This window comes from Ovis aries, chromosome 2 (genome assembly GCF_016772045.2).
Source record: "Ovis aries strain OAR_USU_Benz2616 breed Rambouillet chromosome 2, ARS-UI_Ramb_v3.0, whole genome shotgun sequence".
Classification (NCBI taxonomy): Eukaryota; Metazoa; Chordata; class Mammalia; order Artiodactyla; family Bovidae; genus Ovis; species Ovis aries.
The window spans coordinates 169,988,443-170,013,818 of NC_056055.1; the positions used below are offsets into that span (position 1 = coordinate 169,988,443).

Here is a 25,376-nt window from a genome sequence, read left to right on the forward strand (position 1 = left end):
TTCAGATGGTAAAGAGCTTGCCTGCAATGCAGGAGACCTGGGTTCAATCCCTGGGTCAGGAAGATTCCCTGGAGAAGGGAATCACTATCCACTACAGTATTCTTTTGTGCAGAACTCTGTGGACAGAGGAGCCTTGTGGGCTGCAGTCCATGGGGATGCAAAGATTGAGACACAACTGAGTGACTAACACACACTTGCATATATATTACAGATATGTTATAGATACACACACATATATGTGTACATATTTACGTACATATCTATAAGGTAAAAATAAGTAAATAGAGATACAACCCAAAATAAGCAATTTTACTTTCCTCATTCTAAATCAGGAATGTTTCTCATAACAAAATATATAAGGCTCAGAATACCTTATTTACTCCCATTGTAGTCTGAACTCTTCATGAATTGATGGAAAAATAAGCATAGCATTCATTCATTTATGCTTATCATTTATCAGTTAATAAATAGGAATTTTTTTCACAGAAACTTTGTCAAATAACTCTTGTGAAAAAATTTTAGGTTCTAAATAAGAAATGAAGGCATACTGCCAAGTTATGAGCCAAACCCTGGAAAATGCAATATGTAAAGGTTTTTGTTTGTTTTGCTCTCTTTTGTTTTTCTTATTTTTATTGGCATTGTTTGTGGTATTAGGGAACATATCACTATGTCTTAGTAGCTTGTTGGAGCCACTATATTGTTACAGAGGTGTGAGACTAGATTTCATATTTTGTGTTTTTACTTCATTTATTTTTTTAGAAGAGAGGCTTTGATGGCTGTGTTTGATGCTTGCGGTTTGGGAAATAAGCATGTATATCCAATGAATAGGCCTGAAGTGAGCTTTTAAAGCCACTAGAGATAGTCCTATTCTTTGTCAATATCACACAAGGAATTGAATCAAACAGATGGTCACTGGGCAAATGGACTACTTTTCTTCACTTTGACCTGACTTTTCTATGTGCTTTGTACGTTCAGCTATGTGCCATTCTTCTCTGAAATAAGGGTCCATCTTTCTGATCTCTATTTACTTATATGACCATCTGATAACAGGTTTTCTGGTGGGCAGTCACTGCATACATACTTAGAGGTAGCAAACCTGCCCTTACCTTAAATTGTCCCATGTCTGAAAATGATTGTAATAGAACTGATTTCAAGTAATTAAATAAAATGATTTTCCCATGGAGCTTAAGAAAGTAGTTCCATTGTTTTAAATGCTCGTGTTAGTTTTCCAAGGCTGCCAGAGACTTGGAAGATTAAACCACAAAAGTGTATTTTCTCATAGTTCTGGAGATTGGAAGTCCCAGATCAAGATGTTGTGGGGGCTGGGGTTTCTCCTGAGGCCTCTCCCTTTGGCTTATGTTTAACTGTTTTCTTGCTGTGCCTTCACGTGGCCTTTTATCACTATGTGCACACCCCTGGTGTTGCTCTCTTCTTATAAGAACACTGTTATATTGAATTAAGGTCCCACTCACAGGGTTCATTTAGTCTCACTTACTTCTTTAAAGGCCCTATCTTAAAACACAGGGATATTGAGGTCTCGGGTTTAAACATATGAATTTTGAGAGGACACAATCCAGTTTATAACCACACTTTACCTCACTCAGATGACTTTCTCTGAGTCATAGCTAGTAGCTAAAGTGGCAAAGAACTCAGAAGCCAGCAAATCTGAATTAGATTCAAATACCAGTATCTTCATTTACTAGTTGTTTTTTTTTTTTTTTCCCCATCCTCTCTGGTCAAATTACTTGTTTTCTAGATTTTATGTTAGCTTTTTTCATCTTAAAGTGAGGTCAACTATTTCATGATGGAGCTGTTTTGAGTATTAAATGAATAGGTGTACAAAGTTGATATCTTTCTACAGGGTTTCTTGGTCTCGGAACTATTGATGCTTGGGCCTGATAACTCTTCCTTCTGGGACCAGAATTGCCTCCTCTACTCATTGAGAACAAAAGGCCTATTTTCTGGCACCCATGGGCTGAATAAATGTCAACTTTAGTTACTTATTGAATACTTCAACAGACTATACTACTTTTGAGATGCTAAAAGACAAGTTCCTACAATAATTTCACTTTTTGTATAGAAGTTAATCAAATCTCTAGTGGACTGAGATTGTTTTAGTTCAGTTGCATTCAGTCACTCAGTCGTGTCCGACTCTTTGTGACCCCATGAGTCGCAGCACGCCAGGCCTCCCTGTCCATCACCAGCTCCTGGAGTTCACTCAAACTCATGTCCTTCAAGTTGGTGATGCCATCCAGCCATCTCATCCTCTGTTGTCCCCTTTTCCTCCTGCCCCCAATCCCTCCCTGCATCAAAGTCTTTTCCAATGAGTCAACTCTTCACATGAAGTGGCTAAAGTCCTGGAGTTTCAGCTTTAGCATCATTCCTTCCAAAGAAGTCCCAGGGCTGATCTCCTTCAGAATGGACTGGCTGGATCTCCTTGCAGTCCAAAGGACTCTCAAGAGTCTTCTCCAACACCACAGTTCAAAAGCATCAATTCTTCGGCGCTCAGCCTTCTTCACAGTTCAACTCTCACATCCATACATGACCACTAGAAAAACCATAGCCTTGTCTTAAAGTGGTGATTAATTTTTGTACCCCTAATTAATGATATAATTACTTTCTTGTCATCCAAGGAAATCTGAGTTGAATATTTCTGAGACTTTCATTTTTTCTTAAAATGTTTATTTTATTTTGGAAAGTTTCAAGCAAACACATTTATTGAAAGATTGTTTTGATGATCACATATCACCAAGAGTCATCCAATTATTAACATTTTGCCATATTTGTTTATCTTTCTGAAATGAACTTGTATAGCTGAAGGGGGAAAATGGGCATAACTTATATAAATGACTCAGTCATAATTTATTTTGTTAAAATGTCCTACTGTTCATCTTTCTTTATCCAAGTCTACTTATCACTGTGGCAATGGGCTCCACAATTGGGAGTTACATGGATAATTCACTTTGAGTTTCTGATCTAAGTGTGCACATCTGAATTTTTAAAATTTTTTTTTACATCCTTCATATGCATAGTCTGTTCTGAGATGGATTTCTGACTAGACACTGCATTATTTATAGTAGTCAGTGAGTCTTGTTTCTTTTGTTTCTACATTTTCTTAGTCATAGTGAATTCTCCAATCATATTTGGCACACCTGAGTAAAAATAGCAAATTATTATATCAAAATTGCTGTTTCTAGTTAATAATATAAATTTACCCAACATTTTAAAAGTAAGACTATAAACCTCCCTGGAAAAAGTGAATTATATTTTAAGTGTTTTAGTTTTTCAGTGACTGTTGAGTATCAAACATTAATTCTATCATTAAAATCTAATCTATAAAAGAGTACATATTACCTAGATAGTGCCTTTTTTCATTAATGAACACTTTGCAGCATTTCTAAAAGGAGATCTGAAAATTTATATTGAGAAATATTTTGGAATGTTTGTGCAAATTAGGCAATTTCCATTTCCTTTATTTATTGCTTTTAATGAAAAGAATTGAAGAAACCTCTATCACATTTTAAAATGATTTAACTCCAAACCACCAAACAAATTTATTGCATCTTATTTACCTGATAGGACCCTGGAATCTCTTGAATGAAAAATTAACTTTTGTGATGCTCAATCTACATTTAAACCCAGTTGTGTCATGAACGTATAACTATAAAACAGTTTTAATCTGCAACTAAACAGGTTTATGATAGTTAAGTCTGCATGATACATTGTTATTTGTTGCATTTATATTTCTCCATCCTGATCCCGGCTTATTTTGCAAGTAAAAATAGTCATAAAACCTCAGTGACTAAAATGGTTAATAGTACTCTTATAGTCACTCTGTCTCCATGTAGATAGATGTTTCATCCTGGATATATACTTTAGTCCATTTAAAATGTGAGAAAGCAGTACAGTGACCTGTGGATTTAAGGAGGATTTTAGTTAAAAACAACTGGATGGAGATATACATATATATAGTTTTTAAATGTTGGATGTTATTTGTTTCTGGTGAAACAGTCTTTACTTTTGGGCAGGACTGAACTCATTTTCTTCCCAGTGGTTGAACCAATCTAAACCTGAGCAAAGCAACTTCCTGCACTAGATCCTGCATTCTCTTAACTGGTAATAAAGAACCTTGCCGGCCTGACAGGTTGTCACAGCAATTATTCACATGAAGTTCTGTCGCAGTTGTATCTGTCAGCCCATGTAGTATTGAATATTTTAACTGGCAGTCTTCCAAGACTGAACATTAATCTTACCATCTCCTATTACAGTCCCTAATCAAGATATTCCAGGGGTGATTGCACTAACATTGTTTGAAGACTACATCTACTGGACTGATGGGAAAACCAAGTCACTCAGCCGTGCCCATAAAACCTCGGGAGCAGACAGACTCTCACTGATTAACTCATGGCATGCCATCACAGATATCCAGGTGTATCATTCTTATAGACAACCTGATGGTAATTATTCTTTCCATGATTTCCATAAATGCATCAACATCTTTTAGTAACATCCCATTTTGTTTCCTTTAGGTTTAAAAGTAAATTTATTTTTGAGAAAGATTATTAGATTTCATTGCATAGAATAATTGTATAGAATGAATTCAGCTGATATCAAAAACTGCTGTTAAGGGATATGGTTTCAAGATCAATAAAACTACAAGGAATTGTTGATTTGTTGAAATCATATTAAGCTAAATGACATGAGTACATATAGTTGGAGAAGTGAATACTGCATTCTTGAAATCATGTATTTACAAAATGGTTATAGGATTCCAGTTTCTGGAGTGCTAGGTGAAAGAAACTATATTTAAGTAGTTCTGGGGATCCAAAATTGAGAAGTGTATCAAGCATATGTCTAGTAGGAATTTTATCAGGCCATATGGAATAAGGTTTTGATTATTTTGCTGAAAACATACATTTGGCTTAGAAAAGAAAGCTACTGTACTCAGATATACATCATCATTTCATTATTTTATTTTACATTTATATTTCTAATCTTATGTATATAGTCATCCAAAATACTTCTAGTCTTTGTTTATTTTTCTGATGGACACTTTTTTCCTACTAAGATACTCACTATAGTAGAAGTGCATTTTAAAAATTGTTTAATGGTAAAATAAATGTCATAAGATAATGAGTAGAATTTGTAGCAAAATAAAATTATGTTTATAATATTGATGAGTTCTTGATTATGACATTCTATTCAAATACATGTTATGAAGCTCAAATGTCTTATTTCTAATTGCATATTATGTTATTAATCTTGATTATTATGTTTTTTTGTTTCTTTCTTACTTGTAGTCTCCAAACACCTCTGTATGATAAATAATGGAGGATGCAGTCATCTGTGCCTTTTAGCCCCTGGAAGGAGTCACACCTGTGCATGTCCCACTAACTTCTATCTTGCAGCTGATAATAGGACTTGCTTATCCAACTGCACAGCCAGTCAGGTGAGTGGACTTCTAGAAATCAGTTCATGGCATGTATGAGCAAATTGTTATAAAGGTTCTGCCTGAGTTTTGTTTACTTAAACCATTTTTGTAACATCAATTATTTTTGGTTTGGCATAACATCAGATAAACATTTCATACATTATAGAGAGGGCCGCAGAGTAAGGGAAAAACAATTTGATGCATATTGTTAAAATGGGACTTTAGGAAGTACAAATAGGGTTCAACTGGAAGACAAAAACAAACATGGAGACCATTCTTACGCTGACCTACATAGAATAACTATGCCAATCATGAGTGAATATAGGAGAATGTCCACTCACAGCAGAATCATCAGAGGAGATTTGACCTATTCCAAGATGCCAGGGTGATTGAGACATAAGGTTAAGGATAAGATATATGCAGTGTAAACAAAAAAGAAAAAAAGATTTCCTAGGTAATCTGCTCTCTATCACCATCTCTACCCCTGTCTCATTCCACAGAGTAAGTGGTATGGAAAATATATTTTTATAGTATTTTCCAGATATTTTTATATAAAAAATATATGATCTAAATAATTTCCTTCTGAAATCTTTCTCTTCAAAATGTAATAATTTTCAGTATATTTCAGAAGTTATGTTTTCTACTTAACGGCAGTTACATAGACTTAGCTTTTTTACTTCCAAAATTTGAAGAAAAGTCATATGGCATTATAACGTTTGATTTTAATATTTGAGTAACTATCTTGTTTAAGATAAAATTGTCAAAAACATCATCATGTGATTTCCTTTTAAAAGTGACTAAATTTATTCTTAGGATTCTGTCTTTTGAATGTGTTTGTTTTCCAATTCTAGCAGTGGCATTATGGCAAAAGACTGAATTTCTCTTAGGGTGTGCATATTTTCAAAAAGAGAAACTAATCCTAGCTCAACTTGCCTCTTAAGTTATGACTATGAGGATCATCCATTAAAGAACTATACAAATGAAAAGATCGAACCTCTCAGCAGTATGTATAGTGGTTAAGGGGACAGAGTTTGAAGCCAGGCTCAATATGATGATAACTCTGACTGCTTCAAGTAAGCTGAATTATATAATATCTTGGCTTTGCTACTTAACTTCTTGAAGACTCAGGTTTTTCATCTTCTAAATGGGAATGATGATATTTCCAGACATGTGTTATAAAGATTACATGGGAAAAGTAAGTGTTTTTGTTCTCACCTTAGCCCTACAGTACAACTAGAATATACTTGAGTATGTGCGCAGTTAGTGTAAGCTGCCATCAGGAAGATCTGATGTCTAGTTGAAAACATATGTCACAGTCTCTGTTTTATTTGCAGAAAAATGTGTCACTTTAATTATAATCTTATATAAGCAAAGTTCATTATTTTTAGAGAACTAAAAATTTGTCACTATGAGAGATAAAATAAGCAACCTGGAAGTAAAATGTAAGAGAGAAGTCACATCTTTAAAGAAAAAAATTAAATATAAGTTCTGTTAATTTTGCTTAATTTAGACACATTTTCAGTTTAACCTCTGGATTCTTCTGAAATAACCTCTATTCTCTTAATTTGGAGCTGATCAGAGTCCCTCTGTTGAGGCCCAACACTGAGGTTGTAGGTGACTTAGGAGGAATGACGCCTGCCTAAGCCACTTACAATGTGGTGCGCCTCCCTACCCAGCTGACAATAAAGCCAAAGGGTGCTTGACACACAGGTGAAAATCTTCAACAGCAAAACATATGTAGTAAAACCTGAGCTTTGCTGTAGTCAGAAAAGGAGTACGATGTTTCAAATTCAGTTCAGTTCAGTCCCTCAACCGTGTCCGACTCTTTGTGACTCTATGGACTGCAGCACCCCAGGCTTCCCTATCCGTCACAGGAGCTTGCTCAAACTCATGTCCATTGAGTTGGTGATGTTCAAATTACTAAGATAGTAAAGCCTAGAATTATATATACTCAATGGCAAAAAGTCTGATTAGTCAGTTCAATGGAAACATAAATGAACCTAGAAAAGTATTATTCATATAACTAAATTACTTCTCAATTTGGCATCAGTGATTATATGACTGAGATATTTATAATTTTTCAAATACTCCCAATAGTGTTTTGGGTGAATTAAAAAAAAACAACAATAGCAAGGAAGAACAGTGACAACAGAACATCATGGATCAGATATCTTTGTTTTCAGTACTTCCTGAATAAAAGTTATCACTTTGTCTCATTTTTAAGAAAAAAGTTAATGAAGAGTAACATTTCAGCTACACTGTCAATGGGAGTGGCTGTCCCTATAAGTCTTGTGGTTTATACAGTCATTTTATCATCAATTCTTTTCTGATATAAAGGGAGAAAAAAAAGATATACTGTATACTTTTTGCACACAAATCAATTAATAAGAATACCATATTTAGTGAGGTAGATTTTCAAATGAAGCAGATAATTGGTGTACTTCAGAATCATATCTTTAAGCATTTTGATAAAAATATTGCATTTTATATGTATCTTACTAAGGGATTTTGATTTGTCATCATTGAGTGGCTGCAGCCAATTATACATGCCCAAATATCATTGATTAAAAAAAATAAAATAGGCAAATCACGCCAGTAAGAATTCTGTTAGGATTGAAAATTGAACATATGAAAATCTGGTTAAAAATCAAAATTAGGTGAATTTTGATGTATGAATCACTTTATGAATGAAGTATGAAGTATATATCACTTTAAATATTATATTTAAATCTTTTTAATTAGAACATTTTTAATACATTTAAAAAATTTACTTATTTTTAGTGGAGACAGTTCCTAATTTGAGTAAATTTCACTACATGCAGTAATTACATTTTATCCATGTATCCATTTTAGTAGGAACATTTAGATTTTTTATAGCTTCTTCTTGTGCATAATTGGCATTCTGTAATTTATTTTATGAAGATATTAGTCTTGGAGAGCATTTGCCATGAAGAATGTTTTGTATTTATATTTATCATTTATCTTTTTAAAGTAACTATATTTAAATATGAAAAAAACACCCAGACACAAAATAGAAGAAATCTTCCTCTAGGACTAATGAATAAAATGATGTCGTTTAGCATAAGAAATAATAATAAATATATTTTAGCCTGGCCTTCCCTTAACTCAAAACCTTTTTATGTTCTTATTAAAAATGAAATGGTGAGCACAATCATCATGTTGTATATCATTCCAACAGTGGATGTTTATTTAAACCAGAAATATTTAGTAAAATTAAAAAGATGCATTTAAGTATTTTTTAAATCTTGATTAGAGGCGCTTGGAATATACTCAGGAGACTTGAAATCATCTTACTAATGTACTTTGATATATTGCGATGACTGGAAATGTTTACTGTTCACGGCAATTGGTTTTGGAGTTAGCCTTATATCTCCAGCAGTCACTATGTATAATAGTAACATTCTTCTTCTGAAATTTATGAAAACCACAAGAAACATGACCACAGGCTAAGTAAATATGGGAAACTCAGTTGAACTGGGAGATTTTCCCTTGGATTCAGTGCTCTGTTCCCTCTTATATTGCCACTGGTGGGGGGTGTGTGGAAACTTACTCTTTTATTAATATATATTAGTAATATACGTATGTGTGTGGTAATCACTCAGTTGTGCCTAACTCTTTGCGATACCATGGACTATAGCCCATCAGGCTCCTCTGTCCACAGGATTCTCCAGGCAAGAATACAGGAATGGGTTGCTATTCCCCTTTCCAAGGGATCTTCCCAGTCTAGGGATTGAACCCGGGTCTCTTGCATTGCAAGCAGATTCTTTACCTATATATGTATACAGGCTTCATGGATATGCAGTGAATATCCCTGAATCAGCTCCAGAATATCCAGACAGTTTCAGTAAAGGCTTGCATCAAATTCTGCCTTACTTAAAGACAGTAACAGTATTTAAAATGAGCAAACTTTAGCTTGCTAATCCATTTTCATTAGAGAAAATTAAACCTAGGTTATATATTTCTGTGTTACAAATCTGTCTGGCATGGAACATGCTGAGATAAATGCCACCTTTTAGTTACTCACATGGGAATTACAATAGAATTTGTTTTCTTTTTGAGAAGGAATAAATTTTAGAAAATATCTTACTATTTTCAATTTCAGAAGAAGGAAAAAGTTGAAGTGCTAGAATAAATCTACTAAGTGTATTGACTTTTTTCATGGCAATTATTTATGATGCATGTACTTTCTATATGGAAAATGTGATTTTCTTTAGTTTCTTCTATCTTATGAGTATATACTGTAACTGAATGTTGCTGACAAAAGGACAAGGTTGTGGTCTGAAATCACTAAGGAATAAATTGGCTGAGTTTTCTTGGTCACTGTGTATAGTTGGCCAGTGAGAAGTTAGTAGGAACAATGTTTCAAATTAATTAAATTTGCTAAATTTAAATTAGTTAAATTAATTCAACTTAACAAAATGAATTCAACTCAATACCTCTTCCTGATATCTCTGATGATTTTTAGCCATATTGAGTGTTCAGTAAACTTTCTGTAGAGGGTGAGCAAATAGCTATTTAGGCTTTGTGAATCACATAGTAACTGTAGGAGCTACTAAACTGTTGTAGTGGTGAAAAGCATCCATAGACAATATGTAAACTCATGAACATGTCTGTGCTCAGGAAATCTCAGGAGGTTTTCTTGAACAGTGTGTTTTCCTCACTAGTCTTTTTGCTCTTGCTGTGCATATATGGTGGAATCCTCTAAGACTACTACAGTGCATGTTTGCAGCAGGAAGGTAGGCTAGGCTGCTGTGTCCTGGTGAGTTTTTTAAATATCCATTGTATATGAGTTGAGTTCTATAATCTTTATTTTTTCTTTTCCTCAAAGTTTCGCTGCAAAACTGATAAATGTATTCCATTCTGGTGGAAATGTGACACTGTGGATGACTGTGGTGATGGATCTGATGAACCAGATGACTGCCGTGAGTATACTGGCAGATGTAGGGATTTAGAATTTAGAGCTCCTTAAACTCCCCCACCTGGTAAACAGAAGCAAGATCATAAATTTTGGCTTCTCATAGTTTTGCAAACTTGTGATAGAAAGGTTATATATGTCCTCAGTTAAAAATACAGCAAAATTTCTGGCATTATCTTGTGTATGTCTCTGATCACTATTACATTGACACTGTAATAGATTACAGTGATACCATCAGCAATTTGTGTTAGTTTTCACTTTCTTGATTTTTTTTTAACTTGTAGAATAACTGAAGTCTTCATGTAATGATCAACAAAGGAAAAATCATCATGATTTTGACTTGATACATCATTAAGTTAGAAACAAAAATGGGCAGGTTTTCAGAATGCCACTCAATGACTGAAATCTTGCCTTTAAAGGCCACAGCCCTTCAACTTTCCTGTCAGTATTAAAAATGCTGAAAAGTCTGTAAAAGTCAGATTTTTCCAATATAAGTCATTAGTTGGCTCTTAGGCAATTTATAGTGCTCTCAATAGTTGCCTTAACATGACTACCAATTGTATCTTGACATTTGACGATCATTGGCTTGGTTAAGTGAAGTGAAGTAGTTCAGTCGTGTCCGACTCTTTGCAACCCCATGGACTGTAACCTACCAGGCTTCTCTATCTGTGGGATTTTCCAGGCAAGAGTACTGGAGTGGGTTGCCATTTCCTTCTCCAGTTGATCTTCCTGACCCAGGGATCGAACCCAGGTCTCCCACGTTGCAAGCAGTTGCTTTACTCTCTGAACCACCAGGGAAGCTCCTGGCTTGGTTAGGTGTTTTTTTATTTATTTATTTTTATCTATCTTTGGTAACCATCTAAAGGACAACCTTATTAAGTTTGTTGCTGCCGGTGGGAGCTAGATCCTTATTAGAAAGCCCAAGCCAGACAGTGACATGACTCAAACCATCAATATAGTCGCGTACCATGCCAAACCTGATTCTGATCAGCGCTCCTGCACACAGTATATCATCTATGAGGACTTGTCTAATCATCGCCCAGAAAGAGTTCAGCAGGGCGAAGTCTGGATGGCTCCTTCCAGCTGGTTTATAGATTGTGTGATGTCCTTTGAGTTGCTCCCTCTTGACTACAGAACTCGCACAGTGTGATAACCTAGTGATTGCACTGTTTTTTTCAGTCATATTTTTACAAATAGGTAGACTCATTCATTGGAGAAGGCGATGGCACCCCACTCCAGTACTCTTACCTGGAAAATCCCATGGATGGAGGACCCTGGTGGGCTGCAGTCCATGGGGTCGCGAAGAGTCGGACATGACTGAGGGACTTCCCTTTCCCTTGGTAACCTAAGATAGACAATCAAGAGACTTTTTAATAAAATCTCTTAATAGACTTTTTATTAAAAAACTTTTTAACAAAGTCTTTTAAAAACTTTTATTTTTAAAATAAAACCTTTTAATAGACAATCAGGAGACTTTTCCTTGATAGCCTTTTATAGTTCACTCCACAGGTCCCTCCAATACTGTCCTGTCAAGTTGAAGATGCTTGCAGTCAATCATGATAATTCCCTCAACACTGCAGTGGATTGTTGTCATGATTTGGTCTTGACAGTTGAATTCAAGATCAACATCCCTACCCTAAAGAAAGACAATGCATTGTCTTAGTGAAAGCTAGATATTTTCTGATATAGAACTCACCACCAAATAATTACAAAACTGTTTTGAAGTTTAGACCTCTAAATGGTTACTTAAATGAGCTATATTCCATCCCTCTGGTCACTACCAAGTATATCAAACATTTGAAGATTTTGTCACATACTTCATTTATATGTTTGCAAGCAATAATAATATTTTCAGTGAGAAGAAAAAAAGCATTAAATAATATATTCAATGAGAAGGAAAAAAGTCATTGTTTTTCTATTATTATTTTTCTTTTTCTGAAAAGTTAATTACCCTTTGATTTTTTTAAAATAAAGCTTTTGTTTTCACTGAGATGGACAACATATGGAGAGAAGTATCAATAAGGCATAGGTATACAATTATGTATGAATCACTTTTTTAAGTTATTGAATTAAAAAGAATCAAGAATCAAAGAATAAGAAATTATGGTTGATACTGAGATTGAGATTTACATATTGAAATGTATCAATTTTCTCACAATAAAGTAAACTTTCCTGTGACAGAGTAAAATAAATACGATTTATATTGCAATTTGCAGAAATACACAATTATTAGTTTAGTTTTCATATTAAGGTGACCTTTCCAAGCCAGTTTTGCTGAAGTGTTTTTTAAAGAATTATCCCATAATGACCTGCAGATTAAGTCAATAGCACCCCTTCTGAAATATTTACAAATCCTGAACTCTTACTTTAATCTTGACTGAGATCTCATGTTGTAGCCATACTGATATGAAAAATAAACTACATATTTAGTATAACAAACTTTTTATATTTATCCACTTTCAGAATATTTGGTGAACAAATATAACTTTAATGTCTTTCAAGAGGAAGTGAAGAGACATCTGGTATCTAAGAGTCTCTGTATGATCCTTATCCTGGTTAAATACCAATACTACATGTTTTTATTGGTGATATTATCTCTGTGATCCTTTATTAAATGATCTATTACTTAGAGTTGACAGGTTAACAGCACAGAACATCTGTAGGCATGACACTTTATTTTGAGAGCCATAGTGGGATGGAAAATGATATACATGAGTCTGTGGCATGCTTATTAATAGATTCAATTCTGAGTAGCTACATTATTAAAATTTGCAGGTATTAAGAACCACTGACAATACTGATAATTTCACCTGAAAAAGCAGAGAAGCCTGATTACAGGTTCAACATACTTTCAAATTTCAGTAATAGTATTTATGTAAATGAAGTTAAAGTGAGGCATCAAGAATTCTCTGGCATCATAAGTTTGTGGTTATACATCCTATAGTACTCCAAAATCTCAAGGATCATTCTAGAGACCAATTTAAAGGTCACATAGGCTTCTCAGTTATTTAATAGGCAGTGAAACTCCTTTAACAGTTAAACCCAACTTATGGGAAGGTTTTGGACAACCTCATTTATAAAGGGCAAGATAATTGTGAGAATGAAGAAGATGGAAGGGACTGTCATAAATTACTTCAAAATGTTCTGTCACTTATGGCTCTGAACTGAAATTGGTCTAAAAATTGCTATCATACACCAAAAAGTTATAAAATAAAGAAAAATACAGCAGCAATTATGGGCAAAGAAATATTAAAGGAATTCATATATGAAGCAACAGGAAATAGAGGAAATGCGTCTAGAGAAAATTAAGCATCACCCAGTTTAAACATTAGTGTGATTAATTAATAAATGTTGTAAACTGAAGGTAAATGACTTCCCACACTTTAAGAACTTGCTTCTATGGAAGCCATGCATTTATTAAGAGATTTTTTTAATGCTAAGAAAAAATTAATATTTTAATTATTTATAATGGCCTAATTTATTTTCCAAAGAAAGTTCTAAATATGTTATTAATGTTTGATTGACTGATTTGAACTAATAAACAGCATATTATTAATCTCAAAGTCAGTGATTATTAACATACATAAAGATCATCAGTCAAAAGATAAGTGTTTATTGTAAGCAACATAGTCTGTGAGAAGACTTCAGAGTCAGATACGGATTTAAACTTCACCTCTGGCACTTGAAACTTGTATATTCTTGGGTGAATTATTAGTATCATGAGACTTACTTCCCTCATTTATAAAAATGAACATGGTGATGCCAAGATGAGAAAGTGTTAGTCACTCAGCCATGTCCGACTCTTTTCAACCCATGGACTGTAGCCTGCCAGGGTTCTCTGTCCATGGGATTTCCCAGGCAAGAATACTGGAGTGGGTAGCCATCTGCTTCTCCTGGGGATCTTATCAAACCAGGGATCAAACCTGGATCTCCAGCATTGCAGGCAGATTCCTTACTGTCTGAGCTACCAAGATAATGCCAAGGGGACAAGGTTATGATGAAATTCAGTTAGTAACTGTATGTGAGAAAGATCCTGGGCCAATGCCTCACACAAACTAGATATTCAGTAGTTGCTACTTTGTTGTTCTTATTGCTGATATAAAACCAAAGAATATAGCAAAAACTGCTTTATCCTTTAAAAGATAGTTATTATAAAAACATATGTATTATATATAAAAATCTTTACTAGTTATAAGGTATTGTCCTTTACTAATTATAAGATATCTTATAGTTATAAATATAATATGCTTATAATAAGTAAATATTAGTTGGATTATAGTAATAAATATCAACCATTCTTATTTAAAATATGTAGTTATAGAAAGCATTTGCTTTAAGTAATGCTGGGCAATATGTACGGAGGACAGATGTTCCTCTATTAACACATTATAGGCAGGAAAGTAATCAAAGAGAAGTAATTTTTTTAAGGGATATTGAAATAACTTTTAAAAAATTTACAGTAAATTGTGTTCTGCCATTTAACCTCCTAATACCATGTCTTTGAAATGAAGAGATATTTAAATGTTTTTCAATAACATATATATATATTTATATGTTGTTAATATCTTTGTTCTTATTGTTAGTTTATAAAATGCAATCTGGAGGCCACCTGAGTTGATCAAAGCTTAACTGCACTTCTGAATCTGAAAACTATTTGGCTGTGAGACAGTCATATTCTGCTCTAGGATATGTATAATATAGTAATATAATATATATATGTATATATATTATGGATTGATCTATCTGTCTATCTATCTAGATTTTCTGTTGAATGCCAGAAAAGCTCTGTTATAAGACTCATGAGCTAAGGTTGTCATTCCATGATACCTGTATGTTTCCTCTTGTAGCCGAATTTAAATGTCAGCCTGGCAGATTTCAGTGTGGAACTGGGCTCTGTGCTCTGCCTGCTTTCATCTGTGATGGAGAGAATGACTGTGGGGACAATTCTGATGAACTCAACTGTGGTAGGTGATTATATCCTTACCTATTGAACATAAATTGAAATCTTAATTAATTATGTTTGCACCAGTTTAAATTCAGATACAGACTTTAACACACATTTTTCGTTCTTTTTATCTTTTAGACACGCATGTCTGCCTCTCAGGTCAGTTCAAGTGTACCAAGAACCAGAAATGCATCCCAGTAAACCTCAGATGTAATGGGCAAGATGACTGTGGGGATGAGGAAGATGAAAGGGACTGTCGTAAGTCACCTCTAATTGCTCTGTCTTATGTCTCTCAACTGAAATTGCTCCAAAAATTATTATTGTTCATCATGAATATATACTGTGTAGGAAATATAACTGCAATGATGGGAAAATAATTCCACATAGATATCTATAGGGATGGATTATTTAAGAAATGCTATATAAAACCAAATAGAAAATTTAAATGGGCGGATCTTTACTAAAAAGCTACCTGGAAATTATGACAAACACAAAGGAACATGCATTCATCCACATCATCCTTAAGAGAAGCAGCAAAAACAAATTATCAGTGATTACAGTGCTTTTTTAAAAATGATTTTTTACTATATTACATAGCTACATGTAATTGTCTTCTGTTGATTTAATTAGTTACTTGAAATCAACACCATTTTTATTAGAGATTGCTTTTTCCTAGTAATGACATATTGAGTGTATCAAAAAACAAAAAATCTGGGCAAAATAACTGAATAAAATTATTCATTAAAAACTAAATAATGCTCCTCCTAGAATATCTTAACAAGGTACTTCAAAAAACAATTGTAACATATTTTTATTTCTGTTCACCTCTTATTTCAATATCTCATGAAAAATAAATAATCATAAAATGGAAGGCAGAAGAGTTTACATCATATGCATATGTGCCCCTAGGCAGGCAGGCACACACACACACAGGGTCTGAACCATAGGGCACCTGTCAAGTTCAAGCTCTCAGCAGAACTGCTGTCAACATTCTGTCTTGCTGAAGTTTTATTTTATTCCTCTAAAACTTTTATCAGTAAATAATGTTCAGTCATCCAGCAATTTGATTAAGATGGTGCATTCAGAATAAAGTCGGTGCCAGTTCTTTATGTTTAGCCATTCTAGAAGCTGATCTATTAAGCTGACGAAGATTTGTGAAGCAGTTTATAGTTTCAGTCAGATGTTCGCCTCGTCTCTCAAAACCTCGGCACAACTAGAGGTTTTAATAAATTCTATGCTTTTTATTCTCTCATTCACTAATATCTTCTGATTTATGTCTTTTCCTATTTATAAAAATGTCTCTGTGTAAATTCTTAAATTTATCTGAAAAATATATATTTTGAAAAAAATCTGAATTCTTTTTTTAAGTTAGTTTCAAGATATTTAATCAAGGGTAGGGTGATTTTAAAAACTCTTATTTTTATCAAATACATCATTGAAGAAATATGTTTTATTTATTTCTACTGAAATAGATAATAGGAATACATTGCAGATAATTAAAAGTTAAAACTTATCACCTTCAGGGCCTTATTAAGAAAAGATACATTTTCAATTGATTAACATAAAATTTATTTAATCTTTTTTAAATTAAAACATCTATTCTTGTCCAAAGCTGCATTTTAATAGATGCTTTCCTTTGAAGCTGAAAACAGCTGTTCTCCAGACTACTTCCAATGTAAAACTACCAAACATTGCATTTCCAAGCTGTGGGTTTGTGATGAGGATCCGGACTGTGCAGACGCATCAGATGAGGCTAACTGTGGTGAGTGTTTTGTGGATCTTACTTGTTGTATTTATCTCATCATCTGAGATGGCCAGAGTGAGGCGAATTTGAACACAATTCTGATACAACTAGTGTATACACCCGTGGCGGATTCATGTTGATGTATGGCAAAAGCAATACAGTATTGTAAAGTAAAATAAAATAAAATCTGAAAAAAAAAAAAAAGAGTCCCTAAAGTTTTATCCCTGTGTTCTGAGAGTCAGTAACATCAGGTTAGCCATTTTCTAAAAAGCATGGAGGGTTAAGACAGAAGGGTAAGTATTGTTTTAGCATCAGTCAGAACTTTCTAAAAGGTGGATCTAAAAGATAAGATAGAATTATCATCTTATGTTAGCATATGCACATGCTATTAGCATTTAATGAATAGAAACAATGAAACTATTTTCTTATTGTTCTGCTGCTGCCTCTGCTAAGTCGCTTCAGTTCAGTTCAGTTCAGTTTAGTTCATTTCAGTCACTCAGTCCTGTCCGACTCTTTGCGACCCCATGAATCACAGCACGCCAGGCCTCCCTGTCCATCACCAACTCTCGGAGTTCACTCACATTCATGTTCATCGAGTCAGTGATGCCATCCAGCCATCTCATCCTCTGTCGTCCCCTTCTCCTCCTGCCCCCAATCCCTCCCAGCATCAGAGTCTTTTCCAATGAGTCAACTCTTCGCATGAGGTGGCCAAAGTACTGAAATTTCAGCTTTAGCATCATTCCTTCCAAGGAAATCCCAGGGTTGATCTACTTCAGAATGGAAGTCGTGTCCAACTCTGTGCGACCCCATAGACGGCAGCCCACCAGGCTCCCCCGTCCCTGGGATTCTCCAGGAAGAACACTGAAATGGGTTGCCATTTCCTTCTCCAAAGCATGAAAGTGAAGAATGACAGTGAATCGCTCAGTCGTCTCCGACTCCTAGTGACCCCATGGACTGCAGCCCACCAGGCTCCTCTGTCCATGGGATTTTCCAGGCAAGAGTACGGGAGTGGGTTGCCATTGCCTTCTCCATCTTATTGTTCTAAACTTCACTTTCCTCCTTAAATGTCATATAATTGTCCTTTTATCCAATGATTATTGTTCATTCTTAAACATGGTGGCGAGGAGGAGGGAGAAAAACAATAATAAAAGCATTTTCTTGTTTCAGTAGGTGACAGTAATCACTTAAGATAGCATGTTTCTAAAACATTAACATTTTCACTTGAAGTCAGTTATTTTATTTATAATATATTATAACTTATTAACATTGCAGAAATAAAGAAATATGTATTCATTTTGTTTAAAGCATTTTATTCTATCCTGACAATGTGAAACAGAAAATGAAAGTTATTGTTATGTGTAACTCATTTTTATCAACATCTAGTAAACATTAATTAAAGCTAATCACTTTAGGTAAGTCCAGCAAACTTTTCATTTTGGGGGAGGCAAAAGAACATTTCATATAGTAATTAGGTAGAAAAGACAAAGTTTGTCTAAGCTAAAGAAAGCACTTCCAAGCTTCTAAGAAAAAATTGTCTTAAATGTATCATCTCGATTCTACCTTACTCTTTCACTCCTCTGGGAGAAATTAACATAATGAAAAGCCTTTAGGTTCTTTCAAGTTTCATTATATTGAAAAAAAAATTCATGAGCTGCATGGATAATCATAAGCAATATAGTGTCTTTAAGAGTTGTTGTTGTTTAATATTGTCTCCTATGTCTTCAGGACATGCAACCACCGTGGCTTATTCATTTTCTGATATCATAAAACCACCATTCATCACTTTTGTGGAACTGGTCTTCCTAATCAACTCACATGGCCTCAAACTACATCCATCACCAGTTTGTCTATAACAGTTATCAGTTTTGCAGACTAGTTTACATTACTGGCTGTTTTACTCTGTTGGCTTTTGTATTTTTGTTTACCAAATGAACTTGAAAAAGTGACTTATATTACCTATCTGAATAATTTACTAAGTGAATTTTTTTAAATTTTATTCTTCTTCCTCACTTCGATGTGATTTAACTGTTTTGGAACATTATATTATTCAAACTGATAATTATTAATCATCATCATCATAATGCCTATTATTTATGTGATGTCCACCGTATAACCCAAGAAATGTGTTCAGAGCTTTGTAGTGATTACTTCGTTTAAAGTCTTTATTATCCCTATTTCGTGAATGAGAAAAATGAGAGCCAGGAGTAACGTGCCTCAAATTGTAGAGCTAACAAATGGTAGACAGGGAACTTGAATGCAATGTTATTTGACATGAAAGCATCTGCTCTATGAACATAGCGTGAATCCAGCTCATTTTTTCCATATAAAGAAAAAATTATTTATATATTTTCTGTTATAAATTTATATAGAATTCTCCTAGCCACAATTACTGCTTTAAGTTCCAGACCTGTATGATAATACTTACATACACACAGAAAAAAGAAGATAGTTTGAAGAAGGGTTACCATTTGTCCTAAACCCACTCTAAAATGATATTGCGGACAGGTGCTAATTTAATTAAAAGAAACCATCATATTTTAGCATGGCATTTGTCAATCCTTATTTTACAAGGAGCTAAAAGGGCAACTTTTCATTTCTTCTGTTTTCAATACATATAGATATGCAGTGTATTTTTGCTAGTTCTGTTAACACCCTGGTGGGATGGTTCATTTCTGATGCTTTATTGAGTCAGACAGCCATTTTGCTTTTTTGTATTACTTTTCCATGGGGATGGTCTTGATCCCTGTCTCCTGTACAATGTCACGAACCTCATTCCATAGTTTATCAGGCACTCTATCAGATCTAGGCCCTTAAATCTATTTCTCACTTCCACTGTATACTCATAAGGGATTTGATTTAGGTCATACCTGAATGATCTAGCGGTTTTCCCTACTTTCTTGAATTTAAGTCTGAATTTGGCAATAAGGAGTTCGTGATCTGAGCCACAGTCAGCTCCTGGTCTTGTTTTTGTTGACTGGTTAGAGCTTCTCCATCTTTGGCTGCAAAGAATATCATCAATCTGATTTCGGTGTTGACCATCTGGCGATATCCATGTGTAGAGTCTTCTCTTGTGTTTTTGGAAGAGAGTGTTTGCTATGACCAGGAAATTTTCTTGGGAAAACTCTTTTAGTCTTTGTCCTGCTTTATTCCATATTCCAAGGCCAAATTTGCCTGTTACTCCAGGTGTTTCTTGACTTCTTACTTTTGTATTCCAGTCCCCTATAATGAAAAGGACATCTTTTTTTTAATGTTAGTCCTAAAAGGTCTTGTAGGTCTTCATAGAACCGTTCAGCTTCTTCAGTGTTACTGGTTGGGGCATAGACTTGGATTACTGTGATATTGAATGGTTTACCTTGGAAACAAACAGAGATCATCCTTCTATTTCTGAGACCGCATCCAAGTACTACATGTCGTACTCTTTTGTTGACCATGATGGCTACTCCATTTCTTCTAAGGAATTCCTGCCCACAGTAGTAGATATAATGGCCATCTGAGTTAAATTCACCCATTCCAGTCCATTTTAATTCGCTGATTCCTAGAATGTTGACGTTCACTCTTGCCATCTCCTGTTTGACCACTTCCAATTTGCTGATTCATGGACCTGACATTCCAGGTTCCTATGCAATATGACATTTTACAGGAGACAGGGATCAAGACCATCCCCATGGGGAAAAAAAAATGCAAAAAAGAAAAATGGCTGTCTGGGGAGACCTTACAAGTAGCTGTGAAAAGAAGAGAAGTGAAAAGCAAAGGAGAAAAAGAAAGATATAAGCATCTGAATGCAGAGTTCCAAAGAATAGCAGGAAGAGATAAGAAAGCCTTCCTCAGCAATCAAGGCAAAGAAATAGAGGAAAACAACAGAATGGGAAAGACTAGAGATCTCTTCAAGAAAATTAGAGACACCAAGGGAACATTTCATGCAAAGATGGTCTCGATAAAGAACAGAAATGGTATGGACCTAACAGAAGCAGAAGATATTAAGAAGAGGTGGCAAGAATACACAGAACTATACAAAAAAGATCTTCATGACCCAGATAATCACGATGGTGTGATCCCTCACCTAGAGCCAGACATCCTGTAACGTGAAGTCAAGTGGGCCTTAGAAAGCATCCCTACGAACAAAGCTAGTGGAGGTGATAGAATTCCAGTTGAGCTATTTCAAATCCTGAAAGATGATGCTGTGAAAGTGCTGCACTCAATATGCCAGCAAATTTGGAAAACTCAACAGTGGCCACAGGACTGGAAAAGGTCAGTTTTCATTCCAATCCTAAAGAAAGGCAATGCCCAAAATGCTCAAACTACCACACAATTGCACTCATCACACCCGCTAGTAAAGTAATGCTTAAAATTCTCCATGTCAGGCTTCAGCAATATGTGAACTGTGAACTTCCTGATGTTCAAACTGGTTTTAGAAAAGGCAGAGGAACCAGAGATCAAATTGCCAACATGCGCTGGATCATTGAAAAAGCAAGAGAGTTCCAGAAAAACATCGATTTCTGCTTTATTGACTATGCCAAAGCCTTTGACTGTGTGGATCACAATAAACTGTGGAAAATTCTGAAAGAGATGGGAATACCAGAGCACCTGACCTGCCTCTTGAGAAACCGATATGCAGGTCACGAAGCAACAGTTAGGACTGGACATGGAACAACAGAATGGTTCCAAATAGGAAAAGGAGTACGTCAAGGCTGTATATTGTCACCCTGCTTATTTAACTTAGATGCAGAGTACATAATGAGAAACGCTGGGCTGGAAGAAACACAAGCTGGAATCAAGATTGCTGGGAGAAATATCAATAACCTCAGATATGCAGATGACACCACCCTTATGGCAGAAAGTGAAGAGGAACTCAAAAGCCTCTTGATGAAAGTGAAAGAGGAGAGTGAAAAAGTTGGCTTAAAGCTCAACATTCAGAAAATGAAGATCATTTCATCTGGTCCCATCACTTCATGGGAAATAGATGGGGAAACAGTGGAAACAGTGTCAGACTTTATATTTTTGGGATCCAAACTCACTGCAGATGGTGACTGCAGCCATGAAATTAAAAGATACTTAATCCTTGGAAGGAAAGTTATGACCCACCCACCTATATAGCATATTGAAAAGCATAGACATTACTTTGCCAACAAAGGTCCGTCTAGTGAAGGCTATGGTTTTCCAGTGGTCATGTATGGATGTGAGAGTTGGACTGTGAAGAAGGCTGAGGGCTGAAGAATTGATGCTTTTAAACTGTGGCGTTGGAGAAGACTCTTGAGGGTCCCTTGGACTTCAAGGAGATCCAACCAGTCCATTCTGAAGGGGATCAGCCCTGGGATTTCTTTTGGAAAGAATGATGCTAAAGCTCCATTACTTTGGTCACCTCATGCGAAGAGTTGACTCATTGGAAAAGACTCTGATGCTGGGAAGGATTGGGGGCAGGAGGAGAAGGAGGCAACCAAGGATGAGATGGCTGGATGGCCTCACTGACTCGATGGACGTGAGTCTGAGTGAACTTCTGGAGCTCGTGATCGACAGGGAGGCCTGGTGTGCTGCGATTCATGGGGTCACAAAGAGTCGGACATGACTGAATGACTGAACTGAACTGAACTGATTGAGTCAGGAAGAAATGTATCACTCCTTAAAGATTAACCCTATCATGCCAAGTCCTTTTTATTTGAATTTGAGTTACATGTTTTTTTGTGGGAGAGAATGCACCTTGCCACCAAGTAGGGATGAGCTTCATTATTGCACATCAAGTGGCCTAGCAGAATGAATCATAGGCTTGTAATAAGTGCCATTAAGGAAATGTTGCAACACCTCCATGTGCGACCAGTTTTTAATGCAAGTGCTTTCTGTATTTTCTTAGCCCTGTGCTTCGTTTACTTTGGAGGGAGATTCTATTTCACTCTTGGAAATCACCTAACCCTTACATCTTATTTTTCAACACCAATATTTGTATTTATCTATAGTTTAATATCTAATTGGCTTCTGTCGGTCCCAAAGTTCCAGTATTATAGTTTTTTCTAACTTGACCTAAATTAAACAGTTTGGGTTTTTTGCTTTTAACTGTAAATAAGAGCAGTTTAGAAGCACACATACAAGTAAACAATGTATACATGTTAAATAGGGAAATAAATAACCAGTAATGTGTAAATATTTTAAAAATTATTTTGTTTTAGTATATTTACCAAAATACAACATATCTATTGCATTCAACCCAGTGTGATTTTTGAGATCTTGAGTACTTGCAAATTTAACAACTAATATTCAACATGTATAAAAATTGTATGGTAATCATTTCTATGTTAGAATAAAGAGATTTTGAATCACTTTGAATACATGTAGATTCAATATATTAATAGAGTCTTTTCCAGTATGCTAGTCATGGTGAGATTTTCAATTTAAAAATTAAATTAACTATATAGTTTCCCATCTTGTACACCTAGTTTTTGAGATGGTTAATTTAAATCCATGAAAGCTACATTTGGCACATTTGGATTTAAATTGAAAAATATTTTTTAAACATCTTTTAAATGTATTTCTCTGCAAATATACATATACATACATATATATATATATATATATACATATATATATATATATATATTACCTTCACAGTCATAGCAAATGCAGTGGGTCCATCTTATCATCAGGTTCCACACTAGCAGATATGAAGGGCTGACTGTCCTAAGCCATTTTGTATGAGGGACAGATACCATGGATTTTGGTATCTGTAGGATTACTAATCCCTTTTGGGTACCAATGGAATATTGTAGTGGTAACTTTATTTTGTGAGTTGCTAATAGTTATAAAATTACTTCTTTTTGCCCAAAGTTACTTATTCTTTTCTCACTCTATGCCCAAAGATAAACAAACTTTTTAAAATAAGTGTATAGATAGATATACACACTTTTACTAGACTCTTGGAAGGCTGTTTCACTGTGTATTACAACATTAAATCATGCCGCATTTGAAACCCTGACCACAACAAATGGATTACTCCAATTGTGGCAGCTCTGGGGTGTTCATTCGGAATCTTAGTTTCAAGCTTCCTCCACCTTCTGCCTGCCGTTTTCTCTTTAAGTAATAAAATACAGATTTCGGGATTTGATAGATCTGTACTAGATTCATACTTCTGCTCTGTCATCTGAGTTGAAACATGTGTACAATTTGATAAGATGATATCAAAATATGTCTTTCCATTATGTTCTATCTTCCTGATTTACAGTTTAGAATCTCCGTTTCCTAGAACCCTAGGAAACATTCTCTTCATCAGTTTTCTGTGTGAGATTTCCCGGTCAATTCTGTACTCACCACTCCACTCTCTGGAATCAGCTCTTTGTGCTGGCACTTGCCTTTCCTACTTTCTGCTCTTGCCTCCTACATCTTTTTACCTTACTTAAAATTCTGTGTCGTCAAAGAGAGTCTTGCTTTCACGTTGGTTCCGAGTCCTTTGCTGCTTTTGAGCCATCTTGATTTATAACCAACCTGCTGCTTGGTTAATTGTATTTACTAATGAATTTGTTATAATCACACTAGCCGGGGCTTGTGAGAGGAATTTGGCTTTCCCATAGTAGCCTTGTACTTTCCACAGCCTGGATTTCAAACATGACATTGAACACACTTGAACCAAAAGACAGAATCTGTCAATGCTCGCTTTTATTTTCTAATTAATGTTTGTTGAAGAAATTTGAATAGGGTCCTCAAGCTGTGAGAATATAGGAAAAAAAAATGCATTTTTAAATTAAAGTGAGTACATGTTAAATTATAAGCTATTCCAAACATACAGACTTGTACAAAAAGTTATATAGTTATATACCATGTACCATTTTTAATAGATTTTAACATCTGGCCTAAGCTGTCTCTTAAAACAACCAAATCCCACAATAACAACTTATGCCCATCTCTATACTTTGCCTTTCCCTTCCTCCCCTTGTCCTGAAGTAGTCATATATCATTTGCATGTATTTTTAAAAATTTACCATGTTAGTATTCATTTATTAATATGTACCTAATAGTTTATAGTATTGAGGGACTGACGTTGAACCTGAAACTCCAATAGTTTGGCCACCTTATGCAGAGCGCTGACTCATTTGAAAAGACCCTGATGCTGGGAACGATTGAGGGCCGGAGGAGAAGGGAATGACAGAGGATGAGATGGTTGGATGGCATCACCGACACAATGGACATGGGTTTGGGTAAACTCTGGGAGTTGGTGATGGATAAGGGGGCCTGGTGTGTTGCAGTTCATGGGGTCGCAGAGTCGGACATGACTCAGGGACTAAACTGAACTGAAAAGTTTATAAAAGATGGTATTATACTTTCTATATTAATTTGAAGC

General features: G+C 35.0%; 1 protein-coding gene across 1 annotated transcript in view; it reads left to right on the top strand.

Annotated features, from left to right (window-relative positions):
- Nucleotides 1-25,376, top strand: part of LRP1B (LDL receptor related protein 1B) — a 2,196,232-nt gene that overhangs the window by 1,916,004 nt on the left and 254,852 nt on the right. The window contains exons 61-66 of the mRNA XM_060411151.1: nucleotides 4,269-4,457; nucleotides 5,301-5,449; nucleotides 10,281-10,374; nucleotides 15,215-15,331; nucleotides 15,451-15,570; nucleotides 16,955-17,074. Coding sequence (XP_060267134.1) covers nucleotides 4,269-4,457; nucleotides 5,301-5,449; nucleotides 10,281-10,374; nucleotides 15,215-15,331; nucleotides 15,451-15,570; nucleotides 16,955-17,074 — 789 coding nt within the window. The remainder of the gene's footprint in view (nucleotides 1-4,268; nucleotides 4,458-5,300; nucleotides 5,450-10,280; nucleotides 10,375-15,214; nucleotides 15,332-15,450; nucleotides 15,571-16,954; nucleotides 17,075-25,376) is intronic.